Source organism: Leuresthes tenuis, unplaced genomic scaffold (genome assembly GCF_036924035.1).
Source record: "Leuresthes tenuis unplaced genomic scaffold, fLeuTen1.0.hap1 SCAF_2, whole genome shotgun sequence".
Lineage (NCBI taxonomy): Eukaryota > Metazoa > Chordata > Actinopteri > Atheriniformes > Atherinopsidae > Leuresthes > Leuresthes tenuis.
Window position 1 is genome coordinate 28,200,748 of NW_027325356.1, and position 24,086 is coordinate 28,224,833.

The 24,086-nt window shown below is 40.3% G+C and overlaps 1 protein-coding gene across 1 annotated transcript in view; it reads left to right on the plus strand.

The window, feature by feature from the left end:
- Positions 1–24,086, plus strand: part of LOC140302155 (E3 SUMO-protein ligase PIAS1-like) — a 59,189-nt gene that overhangs the window by 15,275 nt on the left and 19,828 nt on the right. Inside the window, exon 2 of the mRNA XM_072380939.1 lies at positions 10,606–11,101. Within this exon, the coding sequence (XP_072237040.1) occupies positions 10,606–11,101 (496 nt within the window). The remainder of the gene's footprint in view (positions 1–10,605; positions 11,102–24,086) is intronic.

A 24,086-nucleotide genomic window follows, 5' to 3' on the forward strand; every position in this document is an offset into this window, starting at 1 on the left:
TGCAAAATGATGATAGTGAAATATAGGAGAGGTATAGTGTTTCTAAGAGAGAAACCTCTTACAGCATCGGGCTTAAGAGCATAATTTGATGCAGTTACTAGTTAAGATAGAAGAATCCTTCGTCGTTAGCTTAGATTTCACATGGATTTATGAAAACAGATGTAACGTGCCTACATGCCACCAAACAGTGCTTTGTCAGCCTGCTGTGCCTCAGCATGTTGTCATTATGGATGTACTTTTACAGTTGTTTTGCATATATTGTGTAAATTGCAATCAAGATGTGGTATCGTCTATTATCTATTAAATAAGATTGTTCTCAGCGTTAACATCATGACCAGTGCAGAAATGTAGATCTTCTCTGATGTGTCCATCTAAAGCACCACCTCCAGCCTCTCCACCCTCCCCCTCCCTCCTCTGTTTTCACTGGAGCTGTGGAGAATTTCATTCGGTTTGGAGGCTCAGCTGCAGGCTTTCTCTTCCCCATCCCCCATCGTCCCTCCATCCGTCATTCTCACTTGCTTTGGACAGAAAATGATTACCCTACACACAGTTTTCCTGTCTGACAAGAATCTGCTGGGTGTCTGCAGGGCTTGAAAAGTCTTAAAAAGCAATGAATTTGAATTTAATTTGCAAGAGCTGTGGATATTTGCTCACTCATATGTAGTGATGTGCATTGTAAAATGTTTTCCTATCTGATTGCTGGCTGTCAGGAGACATTATACAAATTAAAGGTGGAATTGTGCTGTAGGATGCTCTGCAGTATGACCATTGGGCATATTGTCTCCACTGCTGCTGGATACAGTCTTCTATTCTGCTTATTGGGGAACACATCAATTCAAATATATGGTTAAAAGTTGATTTTATTCCTGGCTGGTTGATGCCAAAATTGTGATATAGTTCAGTCATACTTTTACTTTTGGCAAGTAATAAAATTTTATAAAATATCTCACACTTACCTCAGCAAACCCTGTAGAAAAGTTTTATTGAACTAAATGACTGATTGTGTAAAAGCCATCAAGTTAACACTACAGTTGTTTTAATGTCTAAAGCTACTCATCCACATGCTGGAATGGCAAACATTGCGGCTAAAAGTGTATTTCTTCCCCCATCTTAGTCAGCAAACAACAAAGCTGTACCTGACTCTGTGCTGAGTTTGAGCTCATTAAGCCTCCACACAGACACCTTTACCGCTTTACAACACATAGTTTACCAGTTGGCTTTTTTCCTCTTTACTTTATTTTCTTATTAGAGATGAACTTGCAGCTTTCTTGGCCGCTTCAGATGAGCTTATTTTTGTTTGAAGGTAAGATGTTGACTGTAAACAGACTCAGATTTTCTCCACCTGTTGTTTAGCAGTGCTTTGGCCCTCTTTTACTTGAAAACTAAAACTAAAATGCCTAACGTTACTGGTGACAAGTTTTTGTACAATGAAATCCAATTAAAAGGGATCACAGTAGCTGATTGCTGCTTTGAGTTTAGCTTTCAGTTGATGGTGTGCGTGGCATGAAAAAATATGTTGCAATTGGAGTAATGAAAGAAACATCTCCTGCTCAGTATCGTGTATCTTGGGCTCAAGTGATGTATGAAATACCTGAAACTACTGTCTCTGACTATGGAATATGATCAGTCATCCAATACCAAGAATTTCATGATTTTCTTGTATCGGAGACTCCCGGCTTGTGGCCGACAACGTGCTCTATTGTCTTTGTTAGCTTTGCCAAGGTGGACATGTTCAGCGAAGTGAAGTTTTTTAAGGTGTCAGATTGAGTTTGTTGTCCCAAATCTTTTTGTGGTTGTTCCTCCGTGGCTTATTTTTGCCTTTCAGAGCTTACAGATTGCAAGCTGTGAGTCTTCCTCACAGAGGACAGGCTTGCGTGTGAGTGTGTCTGTGGCTGTTTGGGCTGATGTGCACGTGATGCGTTTACTTGACCAATGAAAAAAACAGATTTCTCTGAGCTGATCTGAAAGACAAGTGCAGAGTTACAGCCTGCAGCCTGCCTGTTTTTCATCAAAGAACTTATATGTTTGTCAAGTAATTTGTTCCATAAACACTATTTTATATACAGACTTGAAAAGAAATCACTTCACGTGCGTCTTTTTTCTTTGTAAGTGACCATATTTTGGTATTCATTCGTTGAGCTTGTCCAGCAGTCTTAGCAGCTTGTGTTACCAAACGGGAAACAGTGCTGCTCTTAAAAAGAGCAAGAATGAGAATACGGTTGCTTTTAATTATGTGTATGCAAGCTTATGATGGCTACTTTGCTTTTTGTAGCACTGGTTGTGCACATTCCTCAGAAATTAACACCAGATCCAATATGGAGATGACCAGTAGAGGCAGTGAAGGCCTAAATGTGAGCATGTATTTAACTTAATTGATTTAGTGGTGTTAAATGTCATTTACAGTGCCAAAGTTGCTGCTTTTTCTGCTGTGTGATGCTAACATAAACTAAATACTCCAAGTTCCTTGTTAACATACTATAAATCAGGAAACTCAGTATAATCACAGTTCACTAGTGGAATCTTGAAGTTAAAGACATAGTACACAGGAAAGTATGTGAACAATTACGTAGATTACGGAGGTGGCTGCCTACATGAGCCCGAGGTTGAAAAGCAACTATAATCTCAGCCTAATCTACGAGTTGGGACAGCGCGTTTCAAAGTCTCTTCCTGTCAGTCGAGTTGGACGGAGGATTCATTTTCATGGTCACATCTGTTTATTTGTAAAACTTTTCCGAAAAGTTTAGCTGTGTTGATGAAATACAATATTTGGAGGTGGGTAGAATAACTTTGCTCAGATGCAGAGAGATGTTTGGACTTGCATAAAGTTGGCTTTTCGTTCCCCGCAGTAAGCTGACATTTCTCCATGGCATCCCATAGGTGTCATATGGGATTCAGGTCAGGGTCCTGAGAGCCGCTCAGAGACCTGAACATGACCTGAAAAGATGAATTTTCATCACTTGAATCGTTTTTTGCTTTTTGCTGGCTGTAGTTCTTTTTCCTGGATTCTGTCTGTCTGTCTGTCTGTCTGTCTGTCTGTCTGTCTGTCTGTCTGTCTGTCTGTCTGTCTGTCTGTCTGTCCGTCCGTCCGTCCGTCCGTCCGTCCGTCCGTCCGTCCGTGAGTGATGATTTTGGACTCATCTCTGAGAGTCTGTCTATGCCTGCTCTTTTGCAATTGTAATTCTAGCTGTCTTATTATCCCAGCTTATGAATGGTTTAAAGCTGTGTCCTTCACTCCTTGTTGATGTTTTTGAATGGTCTGTAATCTGAGCTGTAAACTGAGTTGTGTCTGGTGAATATCAGTGATCTCTGAAAGGATCCTTGCTGCTTTTTTTCCCTCTGGTTTCTCTGCCTGAAGGGGGTTTTTTGGGCTTCAGTTTTAATGACGTGTTGTTCTGGGCCTTTCCATTGCAATGGCAACATTTTTGTGATAAATTTTAATCAGTTTGATGCTAATTTGTGGCACAAAAACACACATTTAAGTAAATATATTTTGCCAAAAATACAAGATGGTAGATTTAAAGCAGAACCACTGGCCTACACGCTTTGTATGATCTGCCTTGTTAACACTATTAGCCTGTTGTGTTGTAAACTCTCTCCTGTTTCATCCGTCCTGCTTTGTTGCAGCTTCCCTTTGCACCTGCATGTCAAGTTGTTTCAGTAGAACTACACAATGGAGCTCATTATCACACAAACATGCTTTGTTCAAACCTGCTTCTCATAGAAATAAGGACATTTTGATTAATGAAGTTAAAATGTTTTTCACTCTAAAGTCTCCAGAAGAGTAAGAGAAAACATGTGCCGTGTCGACTGTGAATACATTACTTTAAATTGGTGGCTTTGATCAGTGTCATGAATAAATGAGCTGTTAAATCAAGCACAGGTTGCCCGTTTCATCTGGCTGCTGCTTTAATAATTAAAGGGTATTAGGATTTTACCCAAGTTAACGTGCCAATAATGCCTTGTTTATAGGTGTTCTAAATGTCTTCAAAATACTTCAATTCATATTATGCCAATTCAAAATAAGTTTCCCAGCAAAGGAAACAAACAGATCGAAACATCTCTTCAATCTAATCCTCCATCCTGAGCGTGCGTGGAGAGGAAAACTCCATTTTACCAGGTAGACGGCTCCAGCAGAACCAGACTCAGGAAGGGCGGCCATCTGCCACGACCAGTTGGGGGTTAAAAGGACAGGAAAGAGGGAACAACAAGCTCCGTAACACCAGGCCAGGGATACCTGCTGAGAAAGAGAAACACAAGTTAATGACAACAAGTCCAGGCCTATAGCAGCATAGCCAAAGGATGTTTCAGGGTCACCTGAGCCATATCTAACTATAAGCTTTAACAAAGAGCAAAGTTTTAAGCCTAATCTTAAAGGTGGAACAGGAACAGACACCTTCCTCTGTTCAGAAACATTAACTGATGAAAAAGATTTGATGCAATTTATGGACATTTTTGAATAATTCCCTGCCTAACCAGAGCCAGAAGCCACTTTCCATTCAGATGCTGTTGGACAGAGAGGCGGAGGCGCTTGATGGAGGATAAATGATTGACAGATGAGAGAAAGGAAAAAGAAGATAGAGAGAGCAGTGAACTGTTCATCTATCACGCACCCCCCCCCCACACACACACACACTGTTTTCTCTTCTCTATTTGTTCTCCTTTTTTCTACTCAAAGCCAGAGGAATGTTACACATCCGCAGTGTGGTGGAAGCGTGTGCATTTGTGACTTCTGTGTCAGGTTTATGTGAGGCAGTGTTTGTGCTTTTGTGTATTTACCTCCCTTTTGGTGAGTGTGTGTGTACAAAATGGTCGGCAGCCAGTGTCACCATTTCTTCACATCCTTCACGTTTTTTTACGTGCACATTTCGCGGAACTGGTAATTTTTGGAGGAAAGTTTCAGGGTTGAACCAATAACCACGCATTCCTGTTTGTTTTTCCACATTTAAAGACACCAAATTTTCAATTATCCAAATTATCGCTCCGCTTAAAGAAGAAAGTACTTATTGAAAATTCATAGACGGACAGCTGCTGCGTGTGCGCTGCACCTGTGATCCAGCTTCCTGCTGTAGGAGACGTCTGTTTGACTGATGTGTTTTTATGACTGCAGTGTGGCTCAGACCAAAGGCATTAGAATTACATTCACATATGCCTCCTGCCTGCCTGCCTCCTCTCTCCTGCCTTTACTGTGTGTTGACAAAGACCAGGTCTAAGTTCCTCCAGGTAAAATTTGCACATGTCTGTGTGTATGTATCACACTGGGAAATCTCAAATTTCTTTACATTTTTGCAGTGAAGATTTGGTTATTGTTCAAATTTGTGACTGTCATTTGGACAAATGTCCAGAAATCACTCCAGATCAGTGTAAAGAGAAACAAGTGTGTGTGAGAGAGTCCGTGGTTATGCACATGTGGCAGTTGTACACAAGATGTGTTGTTTGTTCTGTAAACAGTAGCCTCTGATCTGTCCCTGTGAAGGGATGTGAGGCTCAGTTAAAGCCCAGTGAGTGGGAAACAGCCCTTTCCTGGAGGCGGTAAAAAACCTCATCTTCAACAGATAATTGATTTGTGAAAAGGCTTCGAAGCAAAAGCCCCAAATTCACTTGCTTGTGACAGTAACCAGAATAATGTATTTTTCTTTGTAATCGATGAATCTGTCTTTTATTTTATCTCGTCGTTAGTTAATCTAACAATTGTTATCTGTTAAGTTTAATGATTTTTTATGGGTGATTTATGAATAATATGAATAATAACCCAAGCTTCCATGAATCTTTCACTGAAAGATTATAGTTCAACCCTTTTTTTTTTTGGTCAGTATTATCTTAACAAAACGACTCAGTTTCAAATCAGCTTTAAGTTATTGGGTCTTTTTAATTGAAATTTGCCTCTTCAACATCAGATTTTCTTGAACTTTATAGGGTGAGATGCAACTTAAAAGGACCTAGAATAAAAAGGGATGTAAAGAGAGTAATGTGGAGGTGGAGGTGTTAGGAAACACACAGTTGTTGGTCAGGGGTTGTACCTACGGAGTGCTTTTGATTGTAAAGCCTGTCTTCAAACCCGTGGAGGTCGTCGGGTGCAGGCGGGAGCCCCATGGCTCCACAAGGAGCAACACTCCAAAGGTGCACCTATGAGCAAAGTTCCATAAGTCGTTCCGACTTTTATTTTCCCTAAACAGCTCCTAAATTAACTCTCTGTCTGTCGTGTTGACTCAAACCAAACTGAACATCCACACAGTCGTGCAGGGTCAGTTAGAGCTTTAATGGCAAAGGTGTGTGACAGGGCTGCGCTCCATTAATCACGGAGGACAAAGCAGGAGCGTTGTTGTGAGATGGGATGCAGCACAATAATCACTTTATGCCAATTATCTTGTTTTCATTATCTTCGAAGGCCATAATTGTAAATCAGATTAAAATCAATTAGTCGCTGAGCCCTGTGCATAAACAAACTGCCTCCAACTTGCAAACCTGATCAAACGTAGTAGCTTTGCCATGCTAGCCTAACTTGACATAACTCAAGGTTATTAATACTTCCTGTGCTGTCTCATTGTTTTGAGGTTGGAGATCCTCAGGATGTTTTCTTTTTAGGTGTTCTTGCATAGTCGTTGTGCTGCTGTTGTCGGCCTTTTCCTTTTTGCAAAGTGTGCAGAGGACTCTTCATGAGGTCTCTGTTTGAAAAATTCGCACATTTTGGAAGATTTGCTGGGGATGAAGGCAAACAGAACGACATATCGACAACTCTGACGTCAAGACGACGTGACGTTGAAGCTTTAAACAGAATGTTTTCATTTACAGTGATCTATGTGTGTATAGAGACATTATTACTATTTTCTGACATTTTATAGAGCAAAATCAGTTACTTGATTAAGAATTGAGAATGTAATTGTGGGAGAGGAGACTACATAAACCAAGGAGGCATGACGTTTTAACTGCTGCCAGGTGAAGTTACTAACATTTATCATCACACGACAATTTAATATGCAGCGTTTGGCTGGCAAACCTGAGGTCCTGGCGTTCTATCATTGTTTTCATTTATCACTTTTATTTATTCCCTGTGTTTATTGGAACTTGTTCCAGACCAGTTTGTGATACGTTTGGTTGGTGTTTACTAAATGTATGGACTGGACAGCTACAGGCAAAATTGCCTATTGGGTTTCATATAATTGTCTGAATCTAAATCTGAAATAATTTGGATTCAATAAATTGTATTATACAATAATTGGTTTAGATTTGACTGATTCCAATTGGACGATATTAAACTTGTTTACCTTCTCTTTAGATGACTTTTGTTGTGAAATGGCTCTATGTAAGTTAGTTGAATAGATGTTATTTTGATACACACACAGTATGTAACTTTGATGTTGTTGATGCTGAAGAACGGGGCTTCAGCTGAGAAATGCATGCTAACAGAGGTGGTTATGGCTAATTATGAGAACTCTAAACTGTTTAGGCCCAGCTTCTCAGATAACTGTTGAATATTGAACACCTTGTTTAGCGTCGATCTTCTCTCCTCATCACTGCAGAGCAATCAGAGAAAGTTATCAGCTTGTAGCAAAGCTTAAATCACACTACTATGGTGAGCAGCTGCGTTATCTGGAAAGAATATGTTGATCAGAATCAATGTTTAAATGGTTTTATGACTCCTCGTTTACACTCCACTACTTCTACACCAGTATCCGGCTCCTTAGTACTGAAAAAAGTGGATTTGTATCTATTCTTAATAGTACCTCACATCTCTGGTTTCATAGAGAATGTTTTAAAATCTTTGTAACTCATCCTGCACTGGGGGGCATTTAGTCATTTAGCCCCCAAAAAAACTTCCCAGCTGTGGCTCATGGAACCGATCCAATCAGAAAAGGCTGAGCTTTTTTAATGGGGGCACCCTCTCTGGAGAAGCAAATAGCACTCCCCTAACTGGCCTTAAACATTTAGCTGAGCACCAATAGATAGATTCCTATAGATAGATAGATAGATAGATAGATAGATAGATAGATAGATAGATAGATAGATAGATAACACAACACCTAACTGTGTAAATATAATATACATACTCATATATGATAAATACAGCTGTGCAGTGATAATCAATCCACCAGAAATCAGTGTACAGACACTGTAGTCTGTTGAATATTACCAGGATGATGACTGTTGGTGTTGGTTTTGTGCTCATATTTGTTTGTCTTCATATATTTATTTGCATTAACAGTTAATTATTTTTAAAATCCTTTCAATATGGAATTGCTTTGTCACTTTATGTGCATTTTACACTATAAACCACAATCTGACAGATTCCCAAAAATAGCCCACAGCAGTCATTTCTGACTTTTTAAATGTCAATTGAATGCAAAGTCACCGAATGAGAGTGCCTCATATAACAAGCAAATATAAAGTCACTAAGGCTTAAAGGTTTAATCCGCTGTACTACTACTTCATATTCTGTACTCAAAATTTCTAAGTGCTGCATGTGTGAGTGCTGCTTTGTTTTGCTTAAAGGATTATATCATGCTGGGCCCCGTGTACACTTTGTCATTTAAGGGGTGTGTGTTTGTGGGATTTTTTTTACCGGCTCTGTCATTAAAGAAGATGAAGGGATGAAGTCGGTCCGCTCTCGTAGGTGTGTGTTGTGTGGGGAGCTGATTTCAACATGGAGGTACAGCAGTTTACATTTTTGTGTATCACAGCTAGAATCTGTGATATGCCATCATTGTGGTTCATGTAGACAAATGAAAGCTTTACTGCGGAACTCCTCATTTATCATGTCTCTTATTTATTGCTAAGTTTGACTGAAACAACTACTGTAATTACACCACTTCTTATCTGTTTTGAAGAAAGCTTAGCCTCACCTATTTCAATCCAAGAAAGCACAGTTTTTTTTAAGAGAAAAAATACTGTAAATGCTAAGATTAGCCTAACATTTAGACTTTTTTTTCCCAAGGCTCTTTCTGCTGCAACTCCATCCCACTACCCCCTGAGGTTTACAGCCTCAGCCATAAGTTGAGCCGTAAAAAAAAAAGCAAATCCTTTGTTGGTTAAAGTTTCTTATTTTTCCCTTTCTCTCATTTGAATTTTAAAAAGTGCTGCATGAAGCACGCTGCTTCCAAGAGTGTGTGTTTTTTGTGTTACTGAGACACAGGTGCTGTTCTCATAAATTAAGCTGCTATACAGATCATCTTATATTAAGTCGCACAGTTTAATGAAAATTTCCTGGAGGAAAACCGAACAGAGTGTGTGTGTTGTTAAGAAATCTCAAATAAAGGATACGGCTCAGTCTTTTGGTATCATTGCGAGGTAACAGAGGCACCGGGCCAAATAGAGGCATTTCATTAAGGCTAATGACCATGTATGAAATTCGTCCCCCAGTATTCTGACAAAATACTGTGTACAAGGATGTTTTTAATTTTTAGTTTTCTGTCTGTTTCTTTAGCCGAAAATAGCATTTTTCTGTCTTTTGTGATTGCATCTTGTTTAAATTACACCTAAGTAGGGCAAGACTTTATAGTCCTGTATGTGCACAGGAAGCATGTCTCTGTGCTCTACTGTTGTAGACAACAACGACAACTTTGTGCTTGTGTTTCTGTGGGAATCAATCAGGCACAGTTGGCCCCTGCCTGCTTGTTGCTGGCGTTTTGCTCACACTGAGTTTTTCTCAGCGTTCCCCTGTAAAGCTGTTGGATGTCATTTAAATCTCTGTGGCTCAGCAGGCGTCGCCGAGCTGCAACGCCATATTCACAGTGAATAGCAACCTACCACCCGTCCGGCTTTTGAGTCACTGTGTACGAACCTCCTGTAAATTAAACATGTCTCTCCATAAGGAGACCCAGGACACATTCAAAGGGTCACGGTCCGACAGCATCCTGGTCAGTTGCCCTTGCATCACCTCAACTCGCAGAAGATTCACCTGTTCTCCTGATTGGCTGTGCTTTGCGGACAAAGTTTTTATTTTGATTCACAGTCTCAGATGCTTCGTAACTTGTGAATGTAGGTGAGGGTTGAACTCAAGACTGACTGACAAAATTGATAATTTTTGCTTCTGAAAGATAAAAACAGAACTGTATCAAGGTGAATGCACATGGGTGCCTGGAAAGGCGGTGCGTTGTGTCAGGTACTGGCAAGGAAATAAATTATAAGCGAAGAGATTCAGGAGAATTGCCACTTGAATCAATCCTATTTTTTCCAGTTTTTAAGTAACACAAGAGAATTTGACAAATTGATTTGCTCTTTGTCTAAAAACAAATCTCCATGTGAACAGCCCCACACACATGAGTCTGTTGTCCTGTTGAACAGGCTACAAAGCCCACAGTAAGGCAAAACGATGTGGGGCAGGGCTGGAAATCGAAGTTGTGAACTCCCCAGGCGCTCTAGAGCAGTTTAATAACCGATTTTAGTATTGCACATGAGTTAAAAGTAAAACGCCATGATCACCACCATGAAGATGTACAGAATTCTCAGTCAGATCGATCATTTGAACACCATTTTTGGCTCCGAAAACCCAAAATGGAAATGTCCACATGACAAATCACAGTGTCTATGTGTATCTTTTCTTTGAAGCTTGTGGTTTATAGCATTTAGAAAAAAGCATTGATTTGACTTTCGTCTCCTCCTTCATCCCAGCAAATGGTGATGAGCCTGCGGGTGTCGGAACTGCAGGTGCTGCTGGGCTACGCTGGGCGCAACAAGCATGGACGCAAGCACGAGCTGCTCACCAAGGCACTGCACCTGCTGAAAGCCGGCTGCAGCCCTGCCGTGCACATGAAGATTAAAGAGCTCTACCGAAGACGCTTCCCTGCCAAAATGGTCTCCCACTCAGAATTAGCCCTGCCTGGGCCGCATCACCCGGCTTCAGCCGGAATGGTCGGGGGAGGGGGCGCAGCGCTGCCTGCTGGCCTGACACAGCTGGCGTACGAGGGTCATGCCGGACACGGTGGAGCCCCATCGCCCGCTGCGCTACTGCCCCTCTCGCTGCTCGGCCCTGGGAAACATGAGCTGACTGGACTCACGCACCACCTGCCCACCTCGGCCACGCTACATCCGGTCCACCCAGATGTCAAGCTCCAGCGGCTGCCCTTCTACGACATGCTGGACGAGCTCATCAAGCCGACCAGTCTAGGTGAGAAATATGTGCGAGTGTTGCTCTTGGGATGAGAGATGGATGCATTAATTCCTTTGTGCATGCTCTGTCCTCAAAGAACAATGTGTTTCCTTTCCTTTCATTCTTTAATGTCAATATATCTTGTAAATGTGAAAGTGCCATGACAATATTATGAGAAACGTAGGTATACATAATAATTATTATTATTATTATTCCAATTATAATCATGGCAGCAGGCGATGAAACATTGACTTTGTATTTAAAAAAAAAAAAGCTCCTTTCCTTTGTTGGTGTTCTTCTGCTAATGTGTTGACAGGGAGCAGAAAAGTTCCTGGTAAAGCATCTTTTTGTATTTCCTAAGTGTTCAGAGTAGACAAATATCATGGTTGGTTCCCAAGGAGTGTAAGTCAAAACAGTAATTGAGTATTTTATGCATAATAACTGTCCTCCTCGGTGTCTGTCTTCTCCTGATCTCACACAGTTATTGAGCAAGAAAATCAGCATTAAGTCACATGCTAGAAATCAACATGTTGTTTGTAGATAGTTATTTTTGCTTGCATCTGAAGTCATGTTAAGAATCACACACAGTCACATGATAGCTTCCAGTTTTCATCATAGATGAATTGTTTGTCTTATTTGTATGATTCTATATTTACATACCAAGCTTCAATAGAATTAGTTTCAGATGGGTGAAGTGTTGTTTCCTCATGACAAACAGGCTTATTTTTCATTGTATGAATGTATTTGTAACTGTGAGGGCAGTTCTAAATTGGTGTGGGGTAATTCAGTTTAGATGTTGGACAACACATTTCCTGTTTCGCTCATCCCTACACCAGCTCCACTTAACAGCATCGTGTATTTACACCCTGAACAGAACTCTAATTGGTTTCCCTGTGGCAGTACGAAGCTGCACGGGGTCCTGAATAAAAGAATATCCTCAATATACTGACAAATCCACTTATTTGGCAGGACAACCAATTTTGTATCATAAAAGTTTACACTAATGAGCCAGAAATAATCACAATCTGGGGACACATTAGCTTTTATCTGATGGTTTTGAGCATCTGAAAGGACTTTTGGTGTCGCCAGCAGATCTTTGGACAAACAGTGTGGATACAAATTCATTTTAAAAACCCGATAAAAGGCTTAATTGTCATCCAACAATACCCACTGGTGTCAAGATGGCCGCTAGCTTCCAGTTTTTTTATTTACACCTTTCCCTATTTGAAACCAAACCTACTCAAACGTCATTTTTCTGTACATTTCAGACTTCAAATGCAAACATTCCTGTTATTAAATCTTGTCCCTTGTCTAAAGATTTTGAGTTTTCATATGTAGAAATCTTCAATTTCAGTCGATGGCAACTGTTTGTACTTCTTCCAAGCCAGTCGAAGAACTTAAAACAGCAAAAACATTGTCGTACCAAGGAAAATGTGTTGATAAGAGTTTAAATGAAAGGAAATTTAAACATCATCTGTATTATTGATGACATGTGGCGATCAAAGATTACTGTAACCAGTTTTATCTGCAGGGGTGTCAACTTACCGACCTCCGGATCCGGATTGGTCTGTGAATGTATGTGACATCACCTGTTTTCAACTAATCTTCTCTCATCAAACCACACCGACAAAACCCCAGCGACATCAAATACACAAAGCTTTGGTTTACAATATCTGAAACAGTTTAAACCCAGTCAGAAAATAGTGTGTTCATGTTACGTTCATGGGAGATACTGTATCTTCACTCAGTAAGAGGCTTGTGGAAACATCCAAACTCTTCACGAATCGCCAGAGTTTCAGCTTTATGACATGTTCCCTGCCTGATCTTTTTTTCTTTACCCAACAGACTTTTAATCTAGGCTTTATCTTGGTTAGATTTGTCTTTGCAATAGGTCTTCATCCAGCACACAGACTGCACTTAGCATAATAACACTCTTTGGGCTCTGGGATATATTGCAAATATATGGAAATGTCTAGATTTTCCTACATTAGCATTTTAATAGAGTAAAAGACCATCCACTGATTAATTCGCCTGCAGATGCATGCACAAACACAGGGCCTGCAGCTCTGTCATCACACCATCCTTCCCCTTTTCCCTTTCTCTTTCTCACTCTATCCATTTCCTGCACATGCTCCATCCCTCTCAGGCTCCTCTACCTCCTTCTCCCTCCGTCTTCCATCTCTGCGGCCATCCTCGGTCAAAATTTGCATGCAGAGTGATGAAATCACACAGGCGTGCACCCGTGCCCGCAGAACACACCCTCCCCCTATTTGAATTTGAATCGTACATTCCCATCGCTCTCACTTGCAGTACTTTCAAAACACAATCGCACTTTCCGATAAATAATTCATGTTGGGCGTATTGTTCTCGGAGAAGCGCGGAAGGATGAGTGATGGGAGGAAAAACTCCGAGGAGGATGTTGCACATCATTACACAAAGCAAAATATTTGAATTTGCTTTAAAAAATTACACTTGAGCTTTGAGGTGATAACCCCCTGTTCCTTATGCAGGGCAGGAATAAAACCACTTGAATAAGTGTGATTACATCCACTTTGACAAACGCGGAGATTCCTTTTCGTCCACTTTAAGACATCTGCGCTCCCTCCTCTAATTGATCTCTCTTTTTCATACAGTACAGTACTGATTACTGCTCAGGTCCTCTTTCCCTCCCTGCTGTTGTGTCTCCTGCTGCCTCGCCTTTCTTTCTTCTCTCATCTTTTCTAACCCCCTTCCCTTCCCCCCTTGTTTGCTTGCCCTCTTAGTTTGCCAATTTTTTTTTCTTTTTTGTTTTTCTGGAAAAATCTGATGTTTTTGGACCGTTTGTGTGTTTAACCAGGATTCAAAGAGGGTTTTACAAGAGCGCATGTGCATTACAGACTTAGGACGAAACGACGTTACACTGACATGTGGGAGATAGCTGCAAGCTTTGCACCCTAACATTTATCCTCAAAGACTTAGGAAGTCAACTGTGGGGTTGGAATACATTTCCTACAAAATCTATTGTTTAATTTCGTGTTTTGAAGATGGCGGTGGAGAATGCTGTATACCATTTTGTTCCAAAATCTCCTGTAAGTGACTGCGATAACCATAGAAGGTGACGCACATTGTTTACACGCTCATCAAATTATTCAGTGACCCATGGCGTTCTTTGGATGGGACAATATTCACCTTGGAAGAGACCAGTCCCATCAGGATAGAAACGTTTCACAGTAACACTCTTATATTGATTTGCAGTGACCTTTTTAAAGCTGGCAGCTGTATAAGTTCACTGCCAGGCACACTGTGGGACGGGTATCAGATAATCTAACAAAACAGATTTTAAAAGTTAAGCTTATGTAAAGTGTGCCTTGAGCTGGTGGACTGAAAGTTTCTCACTATGTGTGAGAATGTGTTCACTGGTTATCTATTAAAAAAACTCTAATTTCTTCTCTATTTTCTTGCTGTGCCTCGTCTTTCTTTGCGCGGTCCTGGTCTAAAATGGATCGCACATCATACAAACGACTTTTGTTTGAATTCCACAAATTAGGTTTAGCTCATTTGGCTTCCATCCACACTGTTTAGATTCGTTTACAGACAATGGCGCCAACATCTCTTCGTGCTTCACTCCTGTTTGTTGATTCGTTGATTCGATGTCATTGGTAGCAGTTGACACTCTGCAGGATGTTTCTCCAACATTTCGGACACTTTCCTAATCTGTTTTACTACTGTGACAACGGCAGGATAAGTGGACCCAAAAATTTGCAATCAGGTATTTCCTCTCGTTTTTCTCATCTATTTATATATGACAGAATAATTATTTACTTCTCCTGTGGTGCTTTTACAGAAAAACTCAATATATTTTGGTTGTGGTCGATCGGCAGACATCTGATGATGTCTCTGGTTGTTTACCAACTAGCTGATGACATGATTGGCAGATTGATCAATAAATACAAATGTACAATTGCAGCTCTGAATTATTGTTTTAAGCATTTCTGCTCAGCCTATGAAGCATGCTCCTCTTGTTCTCACTGCAGCTGCCTCATAAACTGTTATGTATCAAGTCCATATCACTTTCATCTTCGTCTTGACTTTTACCTACTTTTTAAGTTTTAGATTTTGATATATTTTGACCTTATTTACTGTATGGTTTGTACTATTTTTAAGCGTTACCATGCCCCTAAATTTGGTCTTGAATGCAGCAACATAAGTTAAAATGCTAAAAACTCTTCTGCTGCAGCAGAATATATAACTAATAGGATTGAATGATGGTATGAATGTTTCACACATCGGGATTGTGGAGAAAAAATGATTACTAATCAGCTGCATATACATCCGGTTTGTATTAACTGAGGAACTGCAACGCATTTGAACGTGTTCTTCTATTTCCTGCCTTAACCTGATTTCTCCCAGTAACCGGGTTACTTTTGTGCATGTAAATGTAGTTATTATCACTCTCATGCTAACCTCTCCTCCTTTGCTCTCCCTCCCTATCATTATCTCTCCCACCAGTTCAGTCTTGTGCTCTCTGCATCTTGTCTGAGGAATAAAGGTTAGAAAGCCCACATTTCGGCCCTGCCAGCGTACCCCTGCTGCTTCATCTTTGCCTTTATTACCATGCCAACCTCACTGCTTGTATTGAGTCATTATGAATATCACACATACATTATACATGATCACATCAGCATATCTTCTGGAAAAGGATGCAGGTTCATTCTGGATAAGAATTCTGTGCATAATGGCTCACTGTTTGAGACGGCTGCTTTAGAGTAAAATCATGGAATAAAAATGTCTGATGAAGCATTTTGATGTAGTTTTCTTCAGGCATGGTCCAGTCCATGATTTCTGTTTTTCTTTTTGTCTTAAAAAGCTCTGAAATTGTAGCTCACTCTTTTTTGTTTGTTTGTTTTTTAAGGGCACGTTTGCATAATCTTGCTATAACTTTTGCGTTAAAGGTTGCATGCGGTGTTAGTCATGCTGACATGTATGCTTATGTGTTTTTGTATTATGATGGCCGTGTTGCTGCAGTTGTGGCCAGAATTCTTTAGAGCTGGTTCACAAGCTGACAGACTGCTACTCTGATCATGACTTCAGCTGTGAGATGTCACTGTGACTGTGGATGTAGTCACGACATTTCTGTGGTTGTTGACAATTCTGGCAATAACATTTGTTTTTTATTGGTGTAATTAGGACTAAATGCTGCTGCTCAGAGTGTGCAGGGATGCTTTGTAATTTAAAGCTCCTGTAATGAAGCTCCTGTTTTCCTGAACTCTTGTATTATGTCGGCAACATATCAGTCATAGGCGCACCACAGGTTTAAGCAGCAACAGCTGGACATATCCACTACGCCATAGATTGAACCACTTCAGCAGTCAAAATCCAAATCCAAACCATGTTCAGCCACAGACTCAGCTTTTTGCAGCCGGGCAGCTGCAGCTGTGCTCACAGCCAACAGCTGGATGTTATCAGAGATCAACTTTTTCAAAATGAGAAACGAGCAATGAATGCATCACGTTCAGTGTCTTTTTTCATCATCGTTTTTCCTTTCTGTAATATCAAAAGAATGTTTTCCATAAAAGGGGACTGGAGCAAAAATATAAACTGTTCAGAAGGAATGCAAACCCTATAGTTTGAGCAGAAGTTATTGTGAGGTAACACAAAAGTATTGAAAAGCAGGACGAAAATAGTCACGGGAAAGAAAATCTCCCACCATGTATATTTGTCAGATGTTTGGATAAAAACTTCTACCTTCCGCACTGCAAACAGCCGACTTTGGAACCAGAACGTATATCATATCAGCCGTCCACCTCCTTGTTTATGTGCGTATCAGAATGTATATTGTCTCCTTGTTGGTTACACTGTCACCATAAGAACTTGTTGACTACGGGCAAATTGGCTACCCTGCTACAGGAAATGAATGAATTTGATTTCTGAGCAAGGCAGAAACTAGCAAGTTTTTCATTAATGATGCATCTGCTCGCCTGATTGATTAATCATTTCACTTTTTGCACTGCTTAATTAATTTAACAATCCTCCATCTTTTAACTCCACGGTTCTTTAATCTAAAGTTCATGTTGATACCAACTCCCGTGTGTGCCGCAGAACCGCAGATTATCACATCTTTGCTTTAAAATGGTAAAAAAAAATTTTCATGATCAAGACTAATGGTGTTTCTTGTGTAACGTGTTGATTGTAGTTGGAGATTCTGCAGCTCTGGCACCCCTTGAACAGCCACAAACTGATTTGAATAATTTGATTATGAATATCTTTAAAAGTTTTTAAAGAATCCTGCATTCTGGTAATTAATTCATTTTTGTTCTCTTTGCTGTGTTGAGAGTCTAATAATCTTCATATGTATGTAATGTATGTAACTAGGACTTAAATAATATACAGTACATCCAGAGAAAAGTTTGTGTTTTACGTACTTTCAGCTGCAGACTACTTTTTCTTAGCAAAAGTTGGGCTCTACTATATTGTGTAATATTTTGTTAGTGATTGAAGTATGACATGTTTGAGGCAATATTTGTTAAGGTTTTCAATGATTATCGGGGAAGGATAACTTACTTTATTGGCATATTTTGAAAACAAAACCTGCAGAGCGTGCAGTTATTCCTTAACTTCAGATAATGATTAGAGAACCAACATATGAATGCTGGAGCAATCATGTCAAGATTTGTTCTGTAATATACAGCACTTGGTTCAACTTGAAGTGTTACATTGTGACTGTGGCCTTCAAGTACCTCAGCTTTGTCTGATATTTTAGAAATGCCTGTCTACATTTTGATAAATCCGGGAGTTCATTACTATATTTCCCCTTACATTTGAAATGTTTTTTATAATTTAGTCAGTAACTAAAAGAAAAACTATTAAAAGAACAAGGTTGTCATCAGAGACAAGCCTTTATTTCTTATTAACTATATGTTACGGTTGTTTTACTTGAAATATTTCTGTTTCCTCTGCTGCTCCCTTTACATGTGTTAAGTGGATGGTGCAACTATTTTAAAGTGAAACTTTTTCATTGATTCAGAAATAGAATTTCCCTCGTTGTCTATTATGAAGTATCCGTAAGAAGTAACGAGATGCCCTTTTATAAACTAAACACATTAAAATACAGTCATCTTGAATGAATAAATTATAGATTGAAACAGTATTTGAGGCTTGGCATGCCTCCAATGGCATGTCTCCTCCATCTAAGAGTAACCAGGCAACAGTCAACATCAAACATACATTTCGGATTTCTCAAGTTCATTGTGGGACACCAAGCACCAGGCTAAAACCAGCAGAATGTGCAAGATTGTAAATCAACTTCATTACCCTGCTGGAGGGTTCCTGAGCAAACTAAAACGCAGAAGCAGTGTGTGAAAAACTGACCACACCCTTACTGGGCATGAAGAGGGTAAACGGTGTTTAGCAGCCAGGTGGTGGTAATCACATGCACTTCATCAACTGATCGGCATCAAATGTACAGGAATGTAAACCTGTACAGCCCTTTTCACACGTCAGTTGTGCCTTATTGACTCAAAATACAACAGACCTGCTGTTCCCCTTTGCTAATCCACACATGCCAGTCAGAGGAAGCTCATCTGAGTGACGACAGCGTCACGTTCCGTGATGTCTACTGTCTCTTAAAAACATGCAAAGTTTTTGATTACATGGTTCGGTATAGTGCAGCACTCCCCAATGCTTTATTTTTCATGATGCACTGTATCCCCTGACTGTGGATATGATCAGCTGTTTATCATCACAGTGTGTGAAGCTGCAGCAACACAGACAAGACACACAACTCTGCTTTGTAGGTGTTTATTTAAACCAAAGCGACTTACAAGTTTGCAACAGAGTTTTAGTTCAGAAGCATTTGAATAACTTTCAGGAGAGATCATAACCACTGACCGCCGCAACAACACCGTGTAGTATCAGCTCGGCTCACTTGGAACCTCAACTGAGGTCGTACCAAAAATAAAAAGTGTCAGATAGTATCAGTTATGTTAGACTGACTACAATGGAAAACCAAAACAATGTTGTGCCTTATCGTACCGAACCACACCATGCCATGAATGGACAAGCACCAGTGGACTGTTTCATCCCTGTTTCTACCTCTCTTGTCAACTCAGAGATGTACCAGTAGCAGATCAATATCAAACTCCTCCATTTTGATTCTGTACTTTCACCGATGACACCGATGTGGAACTAGGGCGTATCAGGCTCAGATTGAAAGTCACATATGAAAAAGTCTTATAAAAGCAGAGGTTTTGGCATTTTGCTGTTCTAACGCTTTGAGATGTGTGTTAACACAACTTTTTTATCCCGTTTATCCCAAGGGTCACACTGTACAGTACTCAGAGAAACTGCAAAAAACCCAAGAGCTACATCTCAGACTCTATTAGCCTCAGTTGGCATGTTAAATGTTAAAGTTCATGAGAGCACAATTAGAAAAAGACTGAACAAGTATGACTTGTTTAGAAGGGATGCTGCCATGTTCTCTAAAAAGAACATGGCAGCACAGCTTCAGTTTGTAAAGCAGCATCTACACAAACCACAAGACTTCTGGAACGATGTCCTTTGGACAGACCAGACCAAAGTGGAGATGTTTGGTCATAATGCACAGCAGCATGTTTGAACACCAAACACAGCGTATCAGCACAAACACCTCACACCAGCTGTCAAGCACGGTGGTGGAGGGCTGATGATGTGGGCTTGTTCTGCAGCCACAGGACCTGGACACCTTGCAGTCATTGAGTCCACCATGAAGTCCTCTGGATACCAAAGTATTCTAGAGTCAAATGTGAGGCCATCTATCCGGCAGCTAAAGCTTTGGCTGAAACTGGATCATCATCAACCGGACGATGATCCCAAACACAGCAGCAAGGTGTTGCCATGGTCCAGACCTGGTCCAAACCTGACTGAAATGCTGTGGTGGGACCTTAGATAACTGTGCATAAACCAATGCTGCAAACCTCCATGAACTGAAGCAAGACTATATAGAAGAGTGGGCCAAAATTCCTCCACAACGACGTGAGAGACTGATAACGTCATACAGAAAACAATCTCTTCAAGTTGTTACTGCTAAAGGTGGTTCTGTATGCCACTGAAGAATAGGGTGTACTTATTTTTTCATACAGCGTTAACCTCAGTTTGTATTTATGTAATTTTAGACCTGAAAAGTGCCAGATTATGTTTATTGTGTCCTGATATGCAAAATCTCAGATTCGAAAGAGTTTAGTTTCTTTTTTACAAGACTGTACATTATCAGCAATATGCTGCAGGCTTCGGTGGTGATTCTCCTCCACACCTTCAGTACAGAAACACAACCTGATATTTACCGGCTCACTCTCTGACCCCTGTGTGATCCAGAGTAAAATCCTCGTCTCATTGTAAACAACTCGGCCTTCTCATTGCAAATGAACATCAACAAAAGGAGCCTTGGCTGCACTCAACTATAAACAGCCTGCACAAAATGGCTTCCATCTCTCAGAGCCTATTAAACCTGCATTATTTTCTTCTGTCTGAGTTGGTTCATCATCGTTTCCACAAGTTGCTTGATTAGACAGACCCCTCGCCTAATTACTGTAAACATTTGTGGCTCTGTCCATTTAACTGATCTCAAACATTACTTACACTGCTCATTATGCCTTTGCCATGCATTTGATATCACTTTTTGTGAGATTTACTGTGTACTAACTTGGGTGTGGCATATATTGCATGTAGCCATGCTCTAAATGCATGTATGTGTCATGTGTCGTCCCACGATGGTGGAATGACCTACCGAGCGCTACCAGAACAGGGGCGTCCCTGTCTATCTTCAAGAAGCTCTTGAAAACCCAGCTCTTCAGAGAGCATCTCCTATCCTAGCATTGACCTTGCACTTACCTACCCCCTCTATCTCTGCACTTTATCTTTCTGCACTTCTTTCTATGCCTACACCCTATCTCTACTCTGTCACCTCTGACATAGTCAGACTAGTGGGTTCCTTCTATGTAGTTTATTGTTAGCTTTATATAGCTTGTTAAATCTTCATTTGTAAGTCGCTTTGGATAAAAGCGTCTGATAAATACATAAACATAAACATAAACATATGAAATGCCTGCTACACACACTGATGTAGATAGCAGACTAACCAAAATCCTCCAGCCTTAGCAGCCCTGTGAGTGAACTGGGATGCCTAAATGAGCCCTGCCAGTTTGTGTAACTTTCCAACACCCGTATGCAGATAATAAAAGGTAATCACTGCTGCCAGGGGTGCAGTTAGCAACACTTCTGGAAAGTTTTCACTTGACTTTGTGCGCTTGGGCATAACATCCAGATCTGACCTTTTGTTGCAGATCCTTCTAGCATCGCCGCTGCGCATTTGAGTGACACTGAAAGAATTTTTGTCTTTGTTCTGCCTGCGAATGTTGTTTTATGTTGTGTTTGTGCACATATGTGTGGCTGCCGTTGTGCATTTGTGCCTGTGGTGCAGAGGAAAAGTAGCAAAGCCACTAACAAGTTAATAAACTCCAGCTGGGCTTTGTTGCGCTGAAGACAGGCTATAGAGCCGAGCACATTCTCTGAAGTTTAGCTCACACGTCTCCTCTTCAAAGCAGAACAGAACTTGAGTTTTCTAGTTTTTTGCTTGCCGCATTGTTAGAATATTCATACTTTTTTAAAAAGTAGGCACTGATAGTCACAGGCAAGCTTTCGCAGAGTTTAACCCATATTTTCAGTGTCTTAGTAAAGATGTGTAGAAAAAACAGAGAAATGTCATTGTGTTGTATCTGCCTCTACAGCAAATGTGACCACTGGAAGATACATTTCCATTTACAACATAAGTATCCAGGGTTTGTTCTCTCTCAGATTATCAATTCTGGGATGACTCAGTGTAGAGACCTGAGACGTCTGAAATGATGTTTTAGATGTTTCCCAGAAGGTAAAACATCAAGGTTTTTGTTGATTTGATCACTGCTGTGTTGGAAATCCATCCCATTTGTTTCCTTAGAAAACTCACTTTTCAGATAAGCAGCATGTTTACAGAAACCACTGACTATGTGCCTGTTTTAGTTGTTGTGAACACTGTTCAAGCCACTCCAGCGGCTGTAGCTCCAAACACTATGTTATGGCTCGTACTGTAAAAGGGCTCTTTTGTTTTGTCCGTTCTATTTCTAATGAATGTTATACATTCTTTGCAGTATAACCCACTACAATCAGATGAGCAGATGGTTTAATTTAAACCTTGAAACATGTTCTATAAATTATTTATGTATCATTTTAAACACCATATACAATTTAAGACGGCTCCATATTTTTGTTCCTCCATGGTTTGTTTCCTCATCACTGTAAACATCAACCCACTGGAGGTCATTTTGCCCATTTGTCACTCCTCCCACCATCTGCTCTACAAACATTAACAACTCAGAAGATATCATTAAACACAGCATTGTGGTAAGTACAGCAGGGGTCTGAGCATTGTAGAGTCTACAGGTTTTTATATTAAACAGTCAATCCACCAGGCGTCATTCAGTCAGATTTTTGTCATTTCTTAAACTTTAAGTTTAGTTTCAAAACATTTAGATTGATTTTGAAGGTCAATTACAAGCATGCAGTCTATCCTAAATTCCAAATAAACCTGCAATTTTGGTTGTTTTATTCCATATTCATTTAATAAACTATGAAAGTATGCTTGGTAATGTCATTGTTGTGCCTTCAGATTTTTTTGTAGCTCACCAGGTAGAGTGTGCACAGAGCCTGAGTTTCTGGCCGGTTTAGATCTGAGTCTGACCCCCAGCCATTTGAGCCGTGTCACTCCCCCCTTCTGTCTCCGACTTTCCTATCACCTCTGCACCGCAGCTATTCAAGAACACCTTAAAAAAATCCCCAAATAAATCTAAAAAGGGAGGAAAAATGTGACCTCAACTTAAACCTCTGATGCTCCATGGAGCGGGATTGCATATAAATGCTGATACAAACTCCTTTTTAGTTGTGCTAAATGTGCTCTTACCTCAAACTAATGCTCATACTATGATCAGTTATAGCTAATGTTCCTAACAGTAATTACATTTGTTTTCAATGAAGATAGGTTCTAACTGTTTTCTGCGTGTGTAATTATTCTTCATGGGATGTAGTGAACTTGCATCCTAAAGTAACACTGTTGATAACAGATGGACATAGCCTCCAGATCTGAAAAATTGAGACCGGTGCTGTACACCTGCGTCCTCTCTGATGGCCAGCAGGTGGTAACTGCACTGCCTGTAAATAGATATTAGATTAAGGAGAAGTCTGAGAGCAAATTACCCCACTTTTAGCCTCAGTAAACATTTCCCTCAACACGGTATGGTTTGAGTTTCTTGTTTCCAGATTTCATCAGTATACAGGCATTTAATTTATGCTAACTGCGTAACTTGTGATGATAATTGCCCTTTAATATCAAAGCAAAAGAGAAGAGGGAAGTAGTTTCTTCTTCCAAGGTACAGTGAATGCTGCATGATTGAAAGTTGGGAAGACATAAAGATGAGGAGGCTGCATTGAGCTGGTGGTGTGACAGACTGAATTAGATGTTTTCAGCAAAGCAGCCCCATACAGAACACTAGACTTGTGTTTACTCAGAGTTTTTCTGGTGGAAATGACTTCAGACATCCAAATATTTGCTCTGAAGTTGATTATTTCTCTAATATGTCTTTTAGAGCTAGACTGGAACTTTTTCTGAGGAGATGCTGAGCTCTGAGTCAGAGCATGCAAGCAAACACAAACTCTGGATCCCAGTACAAAACATGTTTTACTACTTATCCACTCCAGCATACACCTAACAGTCAACAGTCACCAACCGAGTGACAGGAAAAAGGAAGGGTTTATTGATAAAGAGCCAAGTTTAAAACTGTGTCTGCTGTCTGGAAGGATTTTTTTGTGGCTTTGCAATGCAGATGAACACCTGAGTCACAAATACAGACTGAGGACAAAGTACCTGATCTGAGCTCTGCCGGTTCACAGTTGGGTTACGTACTGATGAGAGATACCAAGCAATTACACTGATTAGTTACATCAGTCAGCCTCTAATAAC